The 21996-nt window shown below is 45.0% G+C and overlaps 1 protein-coding gene across 3 annotated transcripts in view; it reads right to left on the minus strand.

The window, feature by feature from the left end:
• Window positions 1–21996, minus strand: part of LOC121284842 (serine/threonine kinase 11 interacting protein) — a 106575-nt gene that overhangs the window by 26312 nt on the left and 58267 nt on the right. For all 3 annotated transcript variants that reach the window (XM_041200636.1, XM_041200635.1, XM_041200637.1), the window contains exons 18-20: window positions 19569–19741; window positions 17938–18364; window positions 16229–16344 (exon numbers count right to left, since the gene is read on the minus strand). In XM_041200636.1, coding sequence (XP_041056570.1) covers window positions 16229–16344; window positions 17938–18364; window positions 19569–19741 — 716 coding nt within the window. The remainder of the gene's footprint in view (window positions 1–16228; window positions 16345–17937; window positions 18365–19568; window positions 19742–21996) is intronic.

Genomic DNA, 21996 nt, shown 5'->3' on the forward strand with positions numbered 1-21996 from the left:
TCAGGCTTGTTTATCTAGATGTTCCAGATGCGATGCCGGGAATTACAATATGCCAATTCTCCAAAAGTTAAACCAATTGCTTGGCCTTTCTAATTAACTTACTCATCATGAACTGCAAGATGTTACTCGCACGACATAGTAACGAGGAGCAGTAAAGTTCAGAAAAGCAGCAAAGTTTCACGATAAAATATCTCCCCTCCTCCACAGCCGTGGATAGGACCTTGAACTGTCGAGACGCAAGTCTCGATCTCGAGGTCAGCTGGGTCATTAAAGACCGTCCATGGCTGAATACATCACTTATTTCTCTCCTCCTAATCTCTCATTTGGCAAAGATTTCATTCCTGACTGTTTCAAAACAAAGTTGTAATTACTAATGACCCAACACAAACTCTCATATTTCAAATACTGAGTCAGGGGAGGGAATAAAAAACACCAATATACTTTCCAGAGATATTTCGGTCTCTCCTGAATCCACAGCAAAACAATCTCACGGCTGGTGGAAGGTAAGGCCACAGAAAACATCACAGCTGTCCACGCACTGGTTAAAGCATATCAGATTAGAGTTGCAGATCTTTAATTTCATGAACTCCACTGCCAGGGTATAAAATTGCCATGGTTGCATGACTGGGTCAGCAATCCCAGTGATTTGAAGTTCAAAACCCCCATAGCAATTTGAGAACTTTAAATTTAGCCTTTTAAAAAAATATATGGTATCGGTAAAAGTAACCCATAAGCTTTCGAAATGTCATTTTAAAGAATCTATCCGGTTCATCAATGTCCTTGTCATGAAGATATTAATGTATATGAGTGTTATTGGAATATATTTTAAATTGTACTTGAAGCAGGGTCTGTGTCTGTGGGTATGAGTGGGTGTGCCTTAATTGGATTAAAGCCAGCTAGTCTGGGTGCTTTGACGTAAAGTAGTTTTGAGAAGTTAAACAGTAAGTTAGAGGGTGCACTTGTTCTTTAAATTTACCTTCCACAACGGAATGATTTAGCATCTCCACGAACCCCACTTATCACCTGTTCCTGCAATACTCCCTCTGAACAGGAAATGTCACTATTTCCTAATGTTAAAAACTGGCTAGGCCCTTGCGTCTCTTCACATTTAACATCTTTACCTATTCCGCACTGTACACGTGGAAAGACTTTCCCTTCACACACAAAGTCTTTAAACATTTCTGCAACCTGCTCCTCCGAATTCTCTTGGGGTAAATTGTGGACACATTCCCACTTCTTTACCTATCACTGATTCTCCCTGTTTTACCTGTGCACAAGCCACTGCTTTTAGAACCCACCGTACTTTTACTTCCAGACTTTTTCTGTACCCCAATAATTCCAACAGATTTTCCCAGTAGTTTCCAACTCACTGACTTCGTGTGCCCCACTTTATTACAATGAAAATACCTCAATTTTTTCATGTCATACCTACCCTCAGCACCTTCCTTTTTATTGAGAAAAAAACTTTCTGGGAATTCCCAGCCACTCCTCCGCTTCCCTACCTACCTACCTTCCTTTCCCACTTTCTATCCTTTTCCAAATTGAAAGGGTGATAGAAAAAAGGTTTAGCTCCATGGACTAACTCGTAATCACCAGTTACCTCTGCTGCTTGTCTTACCGTTTGAACCCTCTGTTCCTCCACATGAGTTGTCACTGCCGAAGAGATTGAGTCTTTTAATTGTTCCAAAAGAATTACTTTCCTAAGAGTTGCACATGTTGTCTCTATTTTTAACGCCCGTATCCACCGGTCAAAATTACTTTGTTTTACTCTCCCAAACTCAATATAAATTTACCCAGGCTGTTTTCTCATATTCCTAAATTTCTGCCTGTATGCTTCAGGAATCAACTCATATGCACTCAAAATAGCCTTTTTCACCACATCATAATTCACCAATACCTCTTCGGACAGCAAAGCATATACCTCATGCACTCTACACAGCAATTTAGGCTGCAATAATAATGTCGTTTCATCTGTGGCTATTTCATCTGTTTAGCTATCTTCTCAAATGAAATGAAGAATGCTTCAACATCTTTCTCCTCAAACTTTGGAAGAGCTTGTACAAATCTAAACATCTCCCCACTGAGCTTTAGGTTAAAGATATTTTCATCATCAGAACTCTAAGAATCAGAGATCCCTTCTTTTAACTTCAGCCTTTTAAGCAGGTATTCTCTCTCTCTCCCTTGCCTGGAATTCCAGTTCCAACTTCCTTTCTTTCTCCTGCCTTTCTGCGCGCTCCTTTTTAAATGTCATTTCTCTTTCCTTTGCTTCTAATTCAAGTTAATTCAGCTCCTTTGTACAAATTCAAGCTTCTCCATTTCAAACTGACGTTTCACTTCCTCCAGCTGTGACTGTCAGATAAGGTTGAAGCATTTGCTACAATCTTCAGCCAGAAGTGCCGAGTGGATGATCCATCTCAGCCTCCTCCGGAGGTCCCCAGCATCACAAATATCAGTCTTCAGCCAATTCGATTCACTTTATGTGATATCAAGAAACGGCTGAAGGCACTGGATACTGTAAAGGCTATGGGCCCTGACAATATTTCGGCAATAGTACTGAAGGCTTGTGCACTAGAACTTGCCACGCCCCTAGCCAAGCTGTTCCAGTACAGCTACAACATTGGCATCTATCCAGCTATGTGGAAAATTGTCCAACTATGTCCTGTACACAAAAAGCAGGGCAAATCCAACCCGGCCAATTACTGCCCCATCAGTCTACTCTCCATCATCAGTAAAGTTATGGAAGGGGTCATCAACAGTGCTATCAAGCAGCACTTGCTTAGCAATAACCTGTGTATTGATGCCCAGTTTGAGTTCTGCCGGGGCCACTCAGCTCCTGACTTCGTTACAGCCTTGGTTCAAATATGGACAAAAACAAACGAACGTTCAGCTCCCAAGGTGAGATGAGAGTGACTGCCCTTGACATCAAGGCAGCATTTGACAGAGTGTGGCATCAAGGAGCCCAAGCAAAACTGAAGTCAGTGGGAATCAGGGGGAAAGCCCTCCGCTGGTTGGAGCCATAACCAGCACAAAAGAAGATGGTTGTGATTGTCGGAGGTCAGTCATCTCAGCTCCAGGACATCACTGCAAGAGTTCCTCAGGGTAGTGTCCTTGGCCCAACCATCTTCAGCTGCTTCATCATTGACCTTCCTTCCATCATAAGGTCAGAAGTGGGGATGTTCACTGATGATTGCACAATGTTCAGCATCATTTGCGACTCCTCAGATACTGAAGCAGTCCATGTCCAAAAGCAGCAAGACCTGGGCAATATCCAGGCTTGGGCTGACAAGTTGCAAGTAACATTCGCACCAAACAAGTGTCAAACAAGTGTCAAACAATGACCATCTCCAACAAGAGGGAATCCAATCATCGCTCCTTGATGTTCAGTGGCATTACCATCACTGAATCCCCTTACCAGTGACCAGAAACTGAACTGGACTAGTCATATAAATACTGTGACTACAAGGGCAGGTCAGAGACTAGGAGTTGTGAGACAAGTAACTCACCTCTTAGCTCCCAAAGCCTGTCCACCATTTACAAGGCACAAGTCAGGAATGTGATGGAATAATTCCCACTTGCCTGGATGAGTGAGGCTCCCTCAACACTCAAGAAACTTGACACCGTCCAGGACAAAGCAGCCCACTTTATTGGTACCAGATCTACAATCACTCCCTCCACCACCAATGCACAGTATCAGCAGTGTGTACTGCAGGAATTCACCAAGACTCCTTCGACAACACCTTCCAAACCCACAACCACTACCATCTAGAAGGACAAGGGCAGCAGATAGATGGGAACCACCACCTGCAAGTTTCCCTCCAAGTCACTCAACATCCTGACTTGGAAATATATCACCGTTCCTTCACTGTCACTGGGTCAAAATCCTGGAACTCCCTTCCTAACAGCACTGTGGGTGTACCTACACCACATGGACTGCAGCGGTTCAAGAAGACAGCTCACCACCACTTTCTCAAGGGCAATTAGGGATGGGCAATAAATGCTGGCCCAGCCAGCGAAGCCCACATCCCGTGCATGAATAAAAAAAGTGTCAGTTTTCATTTTCAACTGTAGATGCTGTGCTATACTTTTCATTATATCTGATTTCCTAGCCCCCGCATGTAATTTATGTCAACTCTGTTAACTTACTCTTGATTATTTTTTGCAACCCAGAGTTATATCTTCTACTCCCAGTCAAGTCTTAGCAATTGCTAAAGCCATCTTGCAGTCTCAGCACTTCTAAAAAAAAACCTCACCAACTCCTGAATTCAAAGTGCCTCTCGTACTCGTAACCTTATTCCAAACCAATCAAGCAATTACAAATATTATCCCACAAGAGCCCCCAGTTGTTATGACACAGCAGTTGGTAAATGCTGAGTTATTTAAAATCCCAGAGGGAAACTTTAAACAACTGTCATAACCTATATTTTCAATTGGTATGTTTGAGATGCAGCTCTGAATTCAGAAATGAAACCAAAGCCTCCAGAGGTTTTTTATATAAATTAAGCATTTACTAGTTTAACAAATTTAAACACATACACGTGTCTAATTATTACAATAACTTTAAACAAATCCCCAAATTAATAATTCCTAGTAAACCTTCAAGGCAGAATAACCCATAGACTTAACCAGACACCAGGCAAAGCACATTTTACCTTACAAATGCAAAATGAGGTTCCTTTCAACTTGGTTCCTTTGAAGACAGTTGAGGGCTTATAGGCAGCTTAGATCTTCCATGCCTCTGACTCAAAAACTTTTCTGTATATACCTAGCCTTCCCTTTGAATGCAAATTCTCATTGTATCACCAGGCCCTTTGAACTTCACCCCTTCTAACAATAAAACCCCTTTCATAATACCAACTTTATTGCTTGGTGTCTCCTAGCTAGGTGCAAGATTTCACTTCCACTTTCAATGGTTTATTCAACAAAATGCTAATGTACCCTCTACCTTACTGTTTTCTCAAAACTACTACACAAAGCACCCAGGCTAGCTGGCTTTAATCCAATTAAGACACACACACACTATAAATCTCATTTAAAATAAATATCAATAACATTATATACATTAATATCTTCGTGACAGTCCTTAAGAGAAGGAAATCTGCCATCCTTACCCACTCTGGTCTACACGTGACTTCCAGATCTACAGTAATGTGATTGACAAGCTTAACTGCCCTCTAATATGGTCCAGCAAGCCCCTCAGTTGTATTTAAGGTGGCTCACCACCACTTCTCTAGGAGCCAAATTAAAAGGGAGAATCTCAAAGGTAATAACCTCTGGATTACCACCTGAGCCATGAGCAAATTGGTGTAGGGTTAATAAGATTAGAGTTTAATGTACGGTTCTAGGATTGGAGAAATGGGTTTCAATTCAGGGGGAACTGGCACCAGTACTGGAGCTGTACCGTTGGGACGGACTTCAACAGAACCACGCTGGGACCAGTGTTCTGGCGAGTCATATAACTAGGGCAGTAAGAGAGGGCTTTAAACTAAATAGTTGGGGGAAAGAGATCAAGTTTGGGGAAGAGATCAAGTTTGTGAAGGTGTAATAAATTAAAGAGAGAAGACAAGGCTAGAGAGCAAGTTAGTATTAAAGGCTCTGTGTCTGAATGCACATAGCATTCACAACAAAACAAATGAATTAATGGCACAAACAGAAATAAATATGTACGATCTGATAGTCATTGCAGGGACATGGCTGCAGGATGACAAAGACTGGGACCTGAATATTCAAAGGTACATGAAATTTAGGAAAGATAGGAAGATAGGGAAAGGTGGAGTGGTAGCTCTGTTAATTAAGCATGACATTAATAAGCATGACATTAGTACAATAGGGGGAGATGACAGTTCTAGAGATCAAGATGTAGTATCAATTTGGGTAGAGATGAGAAATGGTAAAGATAAGTCACCTATAGGCCCCCTAACAGTAACCACACTGTAGAGCAAAGTGTACGGAAGTAAACAATGAGGGCTTATGAGAAAGGTATGGTGCGATAATCATGAGTGATTTCAATCTACATATAGATTGGACAAATCAAATTGGCAAGGGGAGCCTGGATGATGAGTTCAGGGTGTTTTTGGGACAGTTTCTTAGAGCTGCACATTCGAGAGACAACCAATGCTAGATCCAGCCGGAGATTCGGTGGCCCAGTCAAAAGTCCGTTGACTTTCGGTGGGTCAGACTATCCCAGCAGGGGGCGGGGCCAAAAAAAATCCCACCCAATGTTTCAGGTCAATGACCTTTCATCAGAACCGGGAAAAGTTAGAAACGCAATAGGTTTCATGCAGGTGAAAGCGGGGGAGCGGGTAGAAAAAGAACAAAAGGGAAGCTCTCCAATAGGGTGGAAGATAGTAGAGATCAAACGACAACTTTGCACCCGTCTTTACTCAGGAAACAGATGCTACCCAGGCCACAGTGACAGAGGAGGAAAGTCTGTCACTAGAAGTGCTTAAAATTGATAAGGTGGAGGTATTGGATAAGCTGTTGGCACTTAAAGCTGACAAGGCACTGGGACAGATGAGATGCATCCAGGGATATTGAAGGAAGAGAGAGTGGAAATTGCAGGGGCACTGGCCATAATCTTTCAGTTTTCCCTAGACTGAGGAGGGGGGTGGGTGCCAGAGGACTAGAGAATTGCAAACATTATGCCCTTGTTCAAAAAAGGTTGGACTGATAAGCCCAGCAATTACAGACCAGTCAGTTTAACTTCAGTGGTGGGGTAGCTTCTAGAAGCAATTATTCAGTATATACTTAATAGTAACATGGAAAAATGTGGGTTGATTCGGAAGAGCCAGCATGGATTTCTTAAGGGAAAATTGTGTTTAACTAACTTGGAGTTTTTTTTTGAAGAGGTAACAGACAGGGTTGATGCTGATATGGTGTATAAATTCAGTATAGTGCCACACAACCGACTTGAGAAAAGTTACAGTTCATGGAATAAAAGGGACAATAGCAACGTGGATACAAAATTGGCTGAGTAATAGGAAACAGAGAGTAATGGTTAATGGATACTTTTCAGGCCAGAGGAAGATTAGTAGTGGAGTTCCCATGGGTCGGTATTGGGACACCTGCTTTTCCTGATATATATTAATGATCTAGATCTTGGTGTACAGGGGTCAATTTCCAAGTTTGCGGATGATAAAAAACTGGGAAGCATTGTAAACTGTGAAGAGGAGAGTGTAGAACTTCAAAAGGACAGACAAGTTGGTGGAGTGGGTAAATAGGTGGCAGATGAAGTTCAATGCAGAGAAATGTGAGCTGATTCATTTTGGTAGGAAGAGTATGGAGAGACAATATAAAATAAGGGATACAACTCAAAGGGTGTGCAGGAGCAGAGGGACCTGGGTGTATATGTGAACAAGCCATTAAAGATGGCAGGACAGGTAGGGAGAGCAGTTAACAAAGCACACAGTATCCTAGGCTTTATTAATAAGGGCATAGAGTACAAGAACAAGGAGGTTATGCTGAACTTGTATAGGACACTGGTTAGACCTCAGCTGGAGTATTGTGTACAGTTCTGGGCATCACACTTTAGCAAGGATGCGAATGCATTGGACAGAGTGCAGAAGAGGTTTACAAGAATGGTTCTAAGGATGAGAAACTTCGATTATGAAGATAGATTGGAGAAGTTGGGACTGTTCTCCTTGGAGGGAAGGCTAAGAGGAGATTAGATGGAGGTGTTCAAAATCATGAGGGGCCTGGCCAGAGTAGATAGGGAGAAACTGTTCCTGCTCGTCAAGAGATCGAGAACGAGGGGACACAGATTTAAAGTGATTTGTAAAAGAAGCAAATGCAAAGCGGGAAAACACTTTTTCACACAGCGAATGGTTGGGATCTGAAAGTGTGGCAGAGACAGGTTCAATCAAGGCATTCAAGAGGTCATTAGATGATTATTTGAATAGAAACAATGTGCAAGGGTGCAGGAAGGCAGGAGAATGGCACCGAGTCATAATGCTTATTTGAAGAGCCCTTGCAGATACGATGGGTCAAATGGCCTCCTTCTGTACCATAACATTTCTGTGATTCTGGGAAAAGGGATGATGGTGGAAGGCAAAAAGGGGATAAGTAAAGGGACAAGTGAAGAAAGAAAAGATGGGTCTAGAGGAGGTGTGAATGGCAGAGTGATGAACAGCTGCTGTCCAAAAGAAAAACAGACAAAAATGAGAGTAATCCTGAAACCAGAGAAGTAGATTGAAACACGAGAGGGGTAGCGATTACAGTATGAAATTGTTGAACTCAATGTTGAGTCCAGGAGTGCGTACAGTATTTCATTGAAAGATGAGCTGCTTTTCCTTAAGCTTAGTTTGAGCTTCACCGGAAGACCGCAGGAGGCTGAAAACAGAGGGGCCAGCGTAAGGTCAAGGTGGAGAATTAAAATGACAGGCGACAAACTTGGGGTGATGCTTGTGGACTGAATGGAATGCTGGCCTTTACATCGTGAGGACTAGAATACAACAGGATTGAAGTTTGGCTTCAGCTACACAAAACCATGGTTAGACCACATCTGGAGACCTGGGGGCAGTTCTGGGCACCACATCTTGGGAAGGATATATTGGCCGTGGAAGGAGCGTAACTTAGATTTACCAGAATGATACCTGGACTCCGAGGGTTAAATTACAAGGTGAGATTGCACAAACGTGGGTTGGTATTCCCTGGAATTTAGAAGGTTCAGGTGTGATTTGATCAAAGTTTTCACAATATTAAGAAGAACAGATAAGGAAAAGAAAAACTATTTCTACGGGTTGGGAAGCCTAGGACTAGGGACAAAAATTATAGCCAGGCCTTTCAGGAGTGAAATTAGGAAGGACTACTTCATGCAAAATTGGAAGGCATTTGGAACACTCTTTTGTGAACGGAAACTGATGCTAGATCAATTTTTAATTTTAAAGTCGGAGACTGACAGATTGTTAGCAAAAAGTATAAAAGGGACATGGGGAAAAGGTGGGTAAGTGTAGTTCGGTTGCAGATCAGTCATGATCCCATTGAATGGCAGCAGAACAAGCAAGAGGGGCTAAACCGCCTCCTCCTGCTCCCATCCTCATAAGTGCAAAGGGATTTCTATTAAATCCCGCACCTGTGGTTGCACACTTGTACCTAGTCAATGATTTCTATTGGACACCACTGTGTTAACTCAAAAAAAGGTTGTGTGTTTGGTCGATAGGTGAGTGTAAGATCAGCCCACCACCCATTTCGGACCCTCTCACCCTCAGCGATGGAAGTATTCAGCAGCTGTGCTGGGTGGTGAGCAGGCTTGTGGGACTAGGGCCCAGCACACCTTGCAGAGGCGACCAATCAGAATGGAGTGGAAAAATAGCAAGATTCCTCCACCACTTCAGGCACTGCTAACTGCTGAATCCAATTCTCCAGCCTGTGGAGTGATTACAGGCTGTGTTTGACATCGAGAGCTCGATTTCCCACTGTTTGCAAGCTGCCATCCCAACTAGTGTCAATGGAACAGGCGAGGGGGAGAGAAGGGGAATGGAATGGGAGTAACAATGGAGTTGAGGTTACAATCAGATCAGCCATGATCTCATTGAATGGTGGAGCAGGCTGGAAGGGCCTACTCCTACCCTAATTTGTATGTACATAACAACACTGGCACTCTGCTAAAACACACTCTTCAGAACTTTGACAATAATGTATCCACAAGCTTCCTCTCCCTTTGCACCTTACAGGCTGCACTGTTCACATGTTCTAACTTGCTTGATCACAGAGTCCGTCGAATTTAATTCCAAGAAAAGCTTTAAACATGAATCCAATGGGGCCTTTAAAAGGAACTGTTGTTTCAACATCACTGCTCTCTTTAAAGGCCCCATTGGATTCATGCTTAAAGCTTTTCTTGGAATTAAATTCCACAGGCAGAGCAGCCCGCTTGATTAGTACCCCCCACACCATCTTCAACATACACTCCCTCCACCACCGACGTACAAGGGCAGTGGTGTGTGCCATCTGCAAGATACACAGCCAACTCACCAAGGCTCCTTTGACAGCACCTTCTAAATCTGTGACCTCCATGGCCTGGAAGGCCAAGGGCAGCAGATACATGGGAACACCACCCCCTACGTGTTCCCCTCCAAGCCGCACACCATCCTGACTTGGAATTGCTGTTCCTTCACTGTTGCTGGATCAAGTTACTCCTGAAGAGCACCGTGGGTGTACCTACACCACATAGACTGCAGGGTTGAAGAAGGTGATTCACCATCACCTTAAGGGGCAATTAGGGATGGGCAATAAATGCTGGCGTAGCCAGCGATGACCACATCCCATGAAAGAATAAATAAAGAAGAATGTATCTCTACAACTCAAGTGATCTGGCGATGTGTATTCAATCCAGTAGCTGGTGTTCAATGAAGCTGCGATAGAGATCCACATACCACACCAGTTTGGGACAACGGAGTTTGTCGGTGTATTCCAGAGAGGAAATTGAAATGAATGATTTTGCCTCACCAAGCAAAGTTGAGTGTCTTAGTTGGAGAGATCTTGGTGTTGTGCATGAGGTTGTTTCAGATGGTAGACTGTGTCTGAAGCTGAGGTTGTTCTCCTTAGAGCAGAGAAGGTTGGGAGGAGATTGGTATTCAAATCATGACAGGTCTGGAGTAGATAGAAATTGCTTCCATTGGCAGAAGGGCCAAGTACTAGAGGACACTGATTAAAATTGTTTGGCAAAGGTACCAGAGGCAACATGAGGGAAAAAAAATTGTTTTTTGTTTAAACACATGTGGTTAAGATCTGAAAAGCGCTGTCCGAGTGTGATGGAGACAGATTCAATCGAGGCATTCAAGAGGGAATTGCATCACTATCTGAAGAGAAAAAGTTTGAGGCTATGGGGAAAAGTCGGGGGGGGGGGGCGGGTCTAGGTGAGTTGCTGTTGCAGAGAGTCAGCAAGGACAGGGAAGGCCAAATGGTCTCCTTTTGTGAGGCCACCATTCTTTGGTTCTATGAGACACACAAAGAGGGGCCGGTTATTACCCTCTTTTAGCTACACTATTGTACAGAAAGATATTAGGCAGTCACAGTAAACTCCAGAAAGTGGAGGACACTAATGGGACAGAGCAGTGAGAATATCTAGGACATACTTGACATTTGTAACAACCACATACAAACTGGGTTGAATGTTTAACAAAGTCTTGTGATTTTTACTGCTTTTTAGTCTGTTGTTAAACACAATCTGATGGTAATTACACAAGATTAATTCTTATAGCCGTAATAACCTTGAGAACTACAACATACACCCCACCATCATGAACACAGCCACGTCACCTCACCCCACCCAGCAACAACTCTCCTACCACCACCACTATAAGTACCCACCCAGAATCACAATCAGGACCCCATACCGTCTCCATCACTACACCAAAATCATTCAACCAGACCCCTCAACACCACCACAGCCCCTGCATTAATATAACCCCTTTGAATAATAGCTCAAGGCTCTTCAGAAGCAATAAGATGCACGCTGAGGCAAAAGGAGGAGATAATAGGAGGGGAGGGTAACCAAAAAGCAGTGGGTTTTCTGGATGAGTATGAGGGGAACAGGATGAGAAACTGGAGACATGGGTTCAGGGCTAGGCTTGATTAGGGGTTGGGAATGGAATGGGTGGGGTGGGGGGAGCGAGGTGGAAAAAGGTCAAGGGGAGATTAGCAGAAGGGCCAAGATTTTCTCAATCTTAGCAATGAACGAATCAATGAGATCCTCATACTTATAGAAAATAGGAGTAGGCCATTCAGCCCCCTTCAAGCCTGCTCTGTCATTCAACTAGATCATGGCTGATCTTCTACTTCAATGCTACTTTCCTGCACTATCCCCATGTGCCTTTATGTCTTTAATATCTAGAAATCTGCAGCTGTTTCCTACATTCCAACGGTGACTTCACTTAAAGTATTTCATTGGCACTTTGGAATGGCATGAGGTTGTGAAAGATGCTATATAAGCACAGGTCTTTCTTTGCAGTTGAATGAAGTGGAGGGGGCAGGAGAGAGGGGGCTAAAGGCCTGGTGTTAGAGCAGTAAAAAAGCCAGGGATTATCTGGGCTGCCCAAGGTGATCCCAGAGTAGCGGTCTGTTTCGGCAGAGGAGAGATCAGCCCTGACTGTGTTTGATGTGGTGCAACCAGGTCCAACGGTAGATAGTTAACCCTGTTATAAGACAGAGTTCAAGTCTGCTTCCCCCAGGAACTTGAGGAAGTGATGCTGGGGGTCATATCCAGGGAACAACTGGAATGAGAGGGGAAGTGCTAGGAGAGAAGGGTGTCAAATGTAGAGGCAGGGAAAATGTTGTGGAGCAAAATTAACAGCTGTAGAGACAGTCATTTGGTTGTACAGAAACTTGAGTATTGCTGAAAAAAGAGACATGCTGAAGCTTTTCATCTGGCACTCATCAGGACAGGAAGAACATGTACACACGGTGCCTGTTTCAGTTAAACAAAATAAGTGCCAGCCATGTGCTGACTCATTCCTCAGGATCAAGCTGCTTGGTTTAAATTGCAAACAATGCTTGGCAGTTAACTGTCAATCACTACCAGTGGTGCATTCTCCATGGCAATGCCACTTGCCAAACAATCAGTACTCTTCACACAGCATAAATTGTTGTTTTCCCCCTTATAGTGGTATTCTTGCGAGTGTCCTGATGCGTGTAAGACAAAAAGCTTAAGACATGTCTTTTTTCAGCAATAGCTGTACAGATCTAACAGTGAACAGAAGGTCAAAGATTAAGCAGCTGGTAGCTTGAAAGTAAGTAGGTGGGAGCTTTTATTCCCAGAGGCATGGCAGTTGGAAGACTGAAGATTTCCCCTGGATTATAGGGGCATTTTTCCTTTTGAAGTTGCACCAGGTTTTTCTGAAGACTACATTGTCTATTTGCTTTAAGTGAATTAACTAAGTAACAATGGCGCGTTACCTCACAACATCAGTACCACTCCTAATTCACACTTTACAGTAAGATCGCCAATGGCTTTGCGATGGAGCAGAGCTGTCAGCACCCGAGAACTCAACTACAATCTCTGAAACAATGTTGAAATCGTTTTCTCCCAAGCTGCATATATTAGCACTTCCTAAAGTGGTTGTCCCAATCCAAGTGTCTTCATCTGAATTGAATAATAGGCCAGATCTTTTTTGTAAACCGTTTAACTGATTGCTGTTTGAGAGACTGCATGTGGCCTCCAGAACAACATTCGCCACTTTAAAAATCACCAAGTTTCCCTAGGTTACAACCTCAAAGGTCACTTTCATTGGCTGGAAAGAGCTTCGGGACATCCAGCGATCACTAAAGGCCTCACTAGAAATGCAAGATCTTTCTTATAAGCCAAAACTTTCAGATTTCTTAACGCCTGCGTTCAGTCAAATATTCACACGGCGTTGCGGTCAACAATGCTGCAGTTATACAGTTTTCAAGGAAACAAACAGGATTCAAAAGAGCCACTGAGACAAGAACGCAAGAAATGGGAGTGGGACCATTCGGCCCGTCGCGCCTGCTCCACTATTCAATACGATCATGGTCGATCTTTGGTTTCAACTTCACATCCACATCTCTCTGGGGTGGGAAATTTCAAAAATTCACCGCTCGGAGTGAAGAAATTTCTCTTCAGGTCCCTCAGCTCGAGACTGTGCCCTTGTGCTTCAGAACGCAAGCCAGCACGTGAATCACGGGCACGCACTCACCCAAAAGCATCACAGCTGTGGAGGGTTCTGAAGAGACATATTCAGCGTGAGGCATTGACTCTGCATCTCTCGCCACAGATCCTGCCAGACCCGCTGAGCATTTCCACCACTTTCTGTTTTTATTTCCATTTGGAGGGATTCTCGCTCAGCTTCATCTCTTGGTTGGGGTGCAGGATTTGCAGGTGTTGGCATCAACCTTGCGCCTTGTATCAGCTGATGCAAGATGAGACGCTGAACGTTGACGATTTAAACTGGGCCTTGGGGAGCGTAGGGTGATCCAACAGCAGAAATCCTGCTTGCGCCAGCTCCTCCTCCCCGCACACAGGCACTCTCAGGAAGGAGGCTTTTAAATTGACAAAGGGCTTAGCAAAGGGGGGCCTGCCGGTTAGAGTCAGTGATGAGAGGCCTGTAATTTAAAGTGGTCGCAAAGAGAGTGAGGTGGTGAGTTAGGAGCAACTTCTTTTCGAGGGAGGTTTTAACATAGAAAATAGGAGGAGTAGGCCGTTCGGCCCTTCAAGCCTGCCCCGCCATTCAATATGACCATGGCTGATCCTCTATCCCAACACCGTGCTCCCGCTCTCACCCCAAACCCCTTAATACCTTCAGAGTCTAGGAATCTATTTCCTTCTTAAATATATTCAGTGACCTGGCCTCCGCAGCCCTCTGTGATAGGCAATTCCATAGTTTCACCACCCTCTGACTGAAGAAGTTTCTCCTCATCTCAGTCCTAAATGGTCTACCCTGTATCCTGAGCCTGTGACCTTGTTCTAGACCCACCAGCCACAGGAAACATCATCCCTGCATCCAGTTTGTCCATCCCTGTCAGGATTTTAGTATGTTTCAAAGGGGGAAGTTAAGGATGGGACTGTCAGTAAGAATGGATAAATGTCTTGAATGAGTTAGGGCTTTGGAAGAGGGAAGAGCAGGTCCGTGGGATGAGGTGTGATGTTCTAGCATACAAGATGGGCTGAATGGCCTCCTTCTAAGCTGTAAGCACCTATGGGATCGCCAGATAACGATCAGAGCTCGCTGAATTTTGCTTGCCCATCCCAGGCAATACAAGTAAAGCCCCACCCACCCCAATCAGCTAACCCAACACCTAAGCAGGGGATAGCCCGATGCCTCGCTTGGGTTGCATGGGGAAGTACCAGACCAATTGGTTTAGCTACTGACACAGCAGGGGTGAGATCCTGATTCTCCTTTTCATCATCCCTCCGGGGAAGAAAAACTTGCATTTATTTAGTCCCTTCATGATCTCAGCATCTCCCAAACCACTTTACAGCCAGCGAGACACCAAGTGTATCCAATGTCGTAATGTAGAAAAACAGCGACTAATTTGTGCACAGCAAGCTCCCGCAAATAGCAAAGTGATAACGGCCCGAAAGTCTGCTTGATAGTGATATTGGTTGAGGAAATAAACATTGGGCCAGGACACTAGGGAGAACTCCCCTGCTCTTCTTCGAAAAAGTGTCTGTAGCATCTTTGGCATCCACCTGAGAGGGCAGACACAGCTCTCCTTTGACATCTCATCAGAAAGGCGGCACTTCCAGCACTGCAGAACCCTGGCATTGGGAGCTTCAGCCATTGTTTTGTGCTCAACTCTTGTGGAGTGAAACCCAGGGCTCTCTGACTCAGGTGAGAGTGCTTCCTGCAGAGCCAAGGTCGGCACTAGACATTATTCGCATCGATCTTTCTTCCTAGTAATCCTCTATAACCAACCTCCAATCGTTCACTTTGAACACCCCCTCCTTTCAGTTCTAGGCACTGCACATTAGGAAGGATATATCGGCCTTTGAAAGAGTGCAGCATAGTTTCATCAGAATGATATTTGGATCCCAAGGGTTGAGTTATGAAGAGATTATACAAACTAGGATTGTATATTACAGAATTACCTGGAAAAACTCAGCAGGTCTGGCAACGTCAGCAGAGAAGAAAGGAGTTGACGTTTCGAGTTCTCATGACCCTTCCACAGAGGTCATGAGGACTCGAAACGTCAACTCTTTTCTTCTTCGCCAATGCTGCCAGATCTGCTGAGTTTTTAAACAGGTAATTCTGTTTTTGTTTTGGATTTCCAGCATCTGCAGTTTTTTGTTTTTATCTAGGATTATATATTCCCTGGATTAAAGAAGGATAAGGGGTGATTTGACTGAAGTTTAAGATAGTTAGGGGAACAGATAGGGTAGACGGAGAGAAATTATTTCCACTGGTTGAGGAGTCTTGAACTAGGTGGAGCGGGGGTGGGGGGGGGGCAGATTTGCAAAATTGGAGCCAGACCTTTCAGGGGAGAAATTAGGAAACACTTCTCCACACACAGGGTGGTAGAAGTTTGGAATTCTCTTCCACAATGTCAAATGCCTGATCAATGGTAAATTTAAAAGCTGAGATTGATAGTTTATCCAAAGGTATTGAGGGTAGGGAACAATTCCACATGGTTTTATGGAGTTAGGTCACAGGCCAGTTTTGATTTCATTTAATGGGGGAAAACAGGCTCGAGGGGCTGAATGGCCTACACCAGTTTTGACGCTCCACCCAGTGCAGCATTCCACCTGTGTGAAGATCCTGCCTCCAAGCTGCCTCACCTTGATGAAGCACTGATACTCCTCCTTATCTTCACCAAAAATCTCAACATCCAGGAACAGCTTCAGCCTGTGGTCAATGGTCTGAAAATCTTCGACAGACAGATTGAACTCGGCTCCTGGAGGAGGCAAAAAAAGAAAGGTAACTCGAACGGCGAAACTTACAGCGACAGCAAAGGTGGGGGGGGGGGGAACTTGGGTCAAAAAAATTATCAAGTCAGAGTGAGATTCTGAAGTGAACAGGGTGAGATTAATGCTGACAGCCTACTCAGGTTAAAGATTCCAGTGACAACAGATGCAAGACTAAACATTAGGAGTTAGAAGCAGAAAGAAAAGACAGATGGACAATTCTAAATGTTCCTGACCACTTAAAACTTGCACGCCACAGCACCTTTATTGTTTTGAATTCTTTGAGGGGTGTTGCTGTCAAGGCCAGCATTTGTTGCCCTGAAGAAGGGTCATAAGGATTCGAAACGTCAAACTCTGTTTCCCTCTCCACAAATGCTGCCAGACCTGCTGAGTTTTTCCCGACATTCTCTGTTTTTATTTCAGATCTCCAGCAGCCACAGTGTTTTGCGTTTACCTAACTGCCCTTGAACTGAGTATCGCGCTCGGCCATTTCAGAGGCCAGATAAGGGTCAACACCACATTGCTGTGGGTCTGGAGTCACATGTAGGCCAGACCGGGACATTAGTGAACCAGATTGGGGTTTTACAACAATTACTGAGACTTAGTTTTCAGTTAACTGAATTAAAATTCTACCAGCTGCCGTGGTGGGATTTGAACCCATGTCTCCAGAGCTTTAGCCTGGGCTTCTGGATATTAGTCCTGTGACATTAGCACTACACCGTTGACTCCCAATAACGTAGTAAAACATTCCCAAGCTTTTTATTAAGGGATATGGGGGTACAAGATCAGCCATATTGAACAGGAGGAGCAGCCTTAAGAAGCTCTATGGCTTTCCCCTGCTCCTATCATGGAGGCCTAGTGGGGATGTCACTGGGCTAGTAATCCAGAGGCCCAGGGCTAATGCTCTGGGGATAAAAACAGGAAAAACTCAGCAGGTCTGACAGCATCTGTAGAGAGAGAAACAGAGTTAACGTTTTGAGTCCATATGACTCTTCTCCAAAGCTGGACTGATGCTGAAAGTCCTGCTGCGTTTTTCCAGCATTTTCTGCTGTTGTTTCAGGTTTCCAGCATTTGCAGGATTTTGCTTTTATCTTAATGCCCTGACCGGGGTGGTGGTGGTGGTGGCGGGTGGGGGGGGGAGAGACATGGGTTCAAATCCCATCACAGCTGCTGGTGGAATTTAAATTCAATTAATAAATCTATAACGATGACCATGAAACTATCATTGGTTGTTGCAAAAAACCCATCTGGTTCACTAATGTCCTTTAGGGAAGGAAATCTGCTGTCCTTACCCGGTCTGGCCTACATGTGACTCCAGACCTGCAGCAAATGAGGTTGACTCTTAACTGCCCCCTGAAATGACCGAGCAAGCCACTCAGTTCAAGGGCAGTTAGGGATGGGCAACAAATGCTGGCCCAGCCAGGGACACCCACATCCCGTGAAAGGATAAATGAACAAAGCTGGGCAGGTTGTTTTGGCAAAGAGCCAGCATGGACACGATGGGCCGAAGGTCCTCTTTCTGCGCTGCGACCATTCTACAATTCTGTCCTTTATGTTCTCCATAACCTGCAACTATTGCTAACCTTTACTGAGTGTAGTGGGGTCATCCCTGCATTCAGAGTGCGACGAGCTCGGTGTCAATGTAGACCCCACAGGGGTGCCGTATCGGTAGCTCCAGGTCAGGCTGCCGGTGTGCGAGTTGGTGCTTGCCCTCTGGTTGAAGCTGCTGCCGTACAAGCCAGGGCTGGAGCTGGCCCGGGACACCCTGGACACGGACTGGTCCAGTGCCGCCGGCCCGCGGTCCACGTCCCCCGATGAGCCGTCCGACACGCGGCTCCCGTCCCTCAGGCTGCTGCTGCTGCAGCTCTGGTCGCACTCGAAGTAGAAGCTGGCGTTCTTGCTGACGGCGGAGTAGTAGTTTGCTGGGTCCACGCTCAAGGCGCCGGCAGCACCGTCACCCGAAGCTCCAGGCCCGGCATCCAAACTCACTCTGCTCGGGGATTCAATACTCTACGGAACAGGAACAAGACCAACAGTACATTACAGAGCATTTACAGCGCGGAAATAGGCCATTCAATCCAACCGGTACATGCCTGGGTTTATGCTCCACATGAGCCCCTTTCCACCTCTCTTCATCTCATCCTATCAACATATTCTTCTATTCCTTTTACCTCCTGTGTTTACCCAGCTTCCCCTTAAATGCATCTACACTATTAGCCTTAACCACTCCTGGCAGCGACATCCATATCCTCCCCACTCTCTGGGTAAAGAAGATTCTCCCCAGTTCCCTATTGGGTTTATTAGTGACCATCTTATGTTGATGGCCTCTCGTGCCAAACTCCCCCATAAATGGAAACGTCCTCGCTTTGTCTCCCTTACCTTCAAAAGCCTCAATCAGGTCAGCCCCTCAACCCTTTTCCTAAAGAGCCCCAAGCTTGTTCAATCTTTCTCCCTTGTGTTTTCAGTATCATTCTAGTGAAAGAATGTGGCAGTTTTTCTAGTGTCTCTATGTCCTTTGTATAATATGGAGTCCAGAACAGTGCACGGTAACTCCAAGTGTTACCTAACCAACGTTCTATACAATCAATGCTAATTTTTTGCCTCTGGTGCTTGGATCAAATCTCTGCTCAGACAAATAGGATCAAAGTCCTACTGAAATGCAAGGTGAGACGTGCACAGATAAATAAATCTACAATATCAGGACATTTGATAGAGGTATTCAAAATCATGAATAGGGTAGGTAAGAGAGAATCTATCCCCACTGGTGAAAGGATTGAGAGCCAGAGGGCACAGATTTAAAGTAATTGGCAAAAGAAGCAACAATGACATGAGGGGAAACTTTTTCACTCAGCGAGTGGTTAAGGTCTGGAATGCGCTGCCGGAGAACAAGGTGGAGACAGATTCAGATTCAATCGAGGCATTTAGGAGGGAGTTGGGATTATTATCTGTGAAGGAAGCATGTGCCGGGTTACGGGGAGAAGGTGGGGGAAATGGGCGCTAGGTACATGGAGTTAGGATCAGATCAGCCATGATCTTTCTGACTGGAGGAGCAGGCTTGAGGGGGGCCGAATGGCCTACTCCTGTTCCTATTTCTTATGATCAAGGGCAATGAGGGATGGGCAGCAAATCCTGGCCTTGCCAGCAATGCCCACATCCCACGAACAAAAGAAAAGAACTCCCGACGACGGAATTCGAGGCGCACCTGGTGACTCACCTTCAAACTCCCCGTGGTACTTTCGTCTGTGAAGGCTATCTTTAAGACATCCACTTTGAGAGCCTCGGTCTGGATGGGTGTGCTGCTGCACGTCTCCATTTCGGTTGGCAGCATGATCACAATTTTGCTTGCGCATTTGGGGCAGGCGGGCGAGGTCTTCGAAGGTTCATCGGCTACAGAGAGAAAAAACAACAACAACAAACACCTTTCAGGCTGCAGAGGCTCAGGTAACTTTTGATAAGAGTTGTAGCTGTGCTCCTCTGTCTCCCCTTCCATGTTTCAAAGCCAACGCTTTTACACAGATGGAATTGTTAACGATGACTGCTTCTGCCTACATAGTGCCTTAATAGGGTAAAACTCCCTGAGGCGTTACAGGGGAACACTATCAAACAAAATATAACACTGAGCCACATAAGGAGATTTTTGGACAGATGACCAAAAGCCTGCTCAAAGAGGGAGGTCTTAAAAGAGGAGAGGGAGTGAGGTGCAGAGTGGCGGAGAGGTTTAGGGAGGGGATTCCAGGGCTTAGAGACAAAACAGCTGAGGGCATGGCCGCCAATGGTGGAACGATGGAAATGGGGAATTCACTAATGCCAGTGGTTCTCAAGCTTTATTATCCACAGGTCACTTAAGCAGGACAAAAGACTACGCAGACCATCTACTGGCCGTAGTGTACATGCTTATAGAAGCCATAAATATTTCACTGCTTTTTCACTACGCAAATGAAATAAATTTGTGAATCTCTTTAACTAAACATCATAGGCAAATCATTAGTTGAGGCCAGAATAAGGTTGACAACTGTGGTTAAATGTATTCCAGGAGGTTTCATCACATGACTTGCCCCCACACTCCAGCCATTAGTCGGCCAACACATCCATCCCCGTGACATACGGCCTTCCTACACCAATCGGAAAGCAATAAGACTCATTACCCAATTGGGTGATGCTTGACTGTCAGACAAACAGCCTTCCACCCTCCCCTCCCCACCATTTTCAATATTTTTATCTCTGGTAAAGAGAAACGTTCAAAAAATATTTAAACTAGGAAATGTCCCGAAGGTTTATCAGGTTTGCACACAGCAGTGTCCTGGAGATTGATTTTCAATTCTTGGAGACTCCAGGCCGATCCTGGAGGGTTGGCAATCTTATGCCAGAAACAAGAGTATAGACATTTTCATGTTATAAACATTCACCCTACAAGCAAACACATTTATTTGAAACATTTTAATATGTCACAATCAGAATTGTTATGGCGCAGGGAGTGGCCATTTGGCCCATCGTGTCTGCACTGGCACTTCAAATGAGCATTATGACCTAGTGCCATTCTCCTGCCTTGTCCCCGTACTCCTGCACTTTGTTTCTATCCAAATAATCATCTAATGTCCTCTTGAACGCCTCGATCGAACCTGCCTCCACCACACTTCCAGGCAGGGGATTCCAGATCCGAATTACTGTGTGAAAATATTTTCTCACACCTCACATTTGCTTCTTTGCAAATCACTTTAAATCTGCACTCCCCCCCCACCCCTCCCCGTCGTTCTTGATCCCTTGATGAGCGGGAAACAGTTTCCCCCTATTCACTCTACCCAGTCCTCTCAGGATTTTGAGCAAGTCAATCAAATCTTCTCTTAGTCTTCTCTCCAAGGAGAACAGTCCCAACTTTTCCAACCTATCTTCATAACTCCTCATCCCTGGAACCATTTTTGTAAATCTCTTCTGCACTTTCTCCAATGTGATCACATCCTTCCTATAGTGTGGCACCCAGAACTGTCCACAATACTCCAACTGAGGTCTAACCAGTGTCTTATATAAGCTCAGCATAACCTCCCTGCTCTTGTACTCTATGCCCCTATTAATAAAGCCTAAGATATTGTATACTTAATTAACTCTGTGTTAGAAAACCATCACAATAATCTTCTTTTGAGAGACTAATTCTCATCTTGCACCTAAATTAATCAAGCAAAATAAACAGGAATAAATCTTGCTTCTAAACCAACATTTGTGCTGCTTGTGGCTGTGCGGAGGGGGTGAGGTTTCTGGCCTGCACTCTTGCATGGCCTCAGCGGTGAAGTTGTGCATCAGTGCCGTGCATTTTGGACAAGCCCAAGGACCATCTAGCGAACCCGCAGGGTTCACCACCATTTTGCAGACCACAATTTGACGACCAGTGACTTACATGAACCACTGAGAAGCGGGGCCAAAAAAACTCACGTCTTTGCTAATACAAGTGGAAGGCAGTGAGCTATCCCCACCTGCTGGCACTACATGGTACAGCAACAGTGCAGCTTGCATTACCAGAGTGGGGGGGGGGGGGGGGAAGGAGAGAGCGAAAGAGCGTGTGGGGGGGAGGGAAGGAAGAGAGTGGGGGGGGCAAGGGAAGAGAGTGGGGGGGGTGGGGAAGAGAGTGGGGGGGGTGGGGAAGAGAGTGG

The sequence above is a fragment of the Carcharodon carcharias genome, chromosome 12, assembly GCF_017639515.1.
Source record: "Carcharodon carcharias isolate sCarCar2 chromosome 12, sCarCar2.pri, whole genome shotgun sequence".
Classification (NCBI taxonomy): Eukaryota; Metazoa; Chordata; class Chondrichthyes; order Lamniformes; family Lamnidae; genus Carcharodon; species Carcharodon carcharias.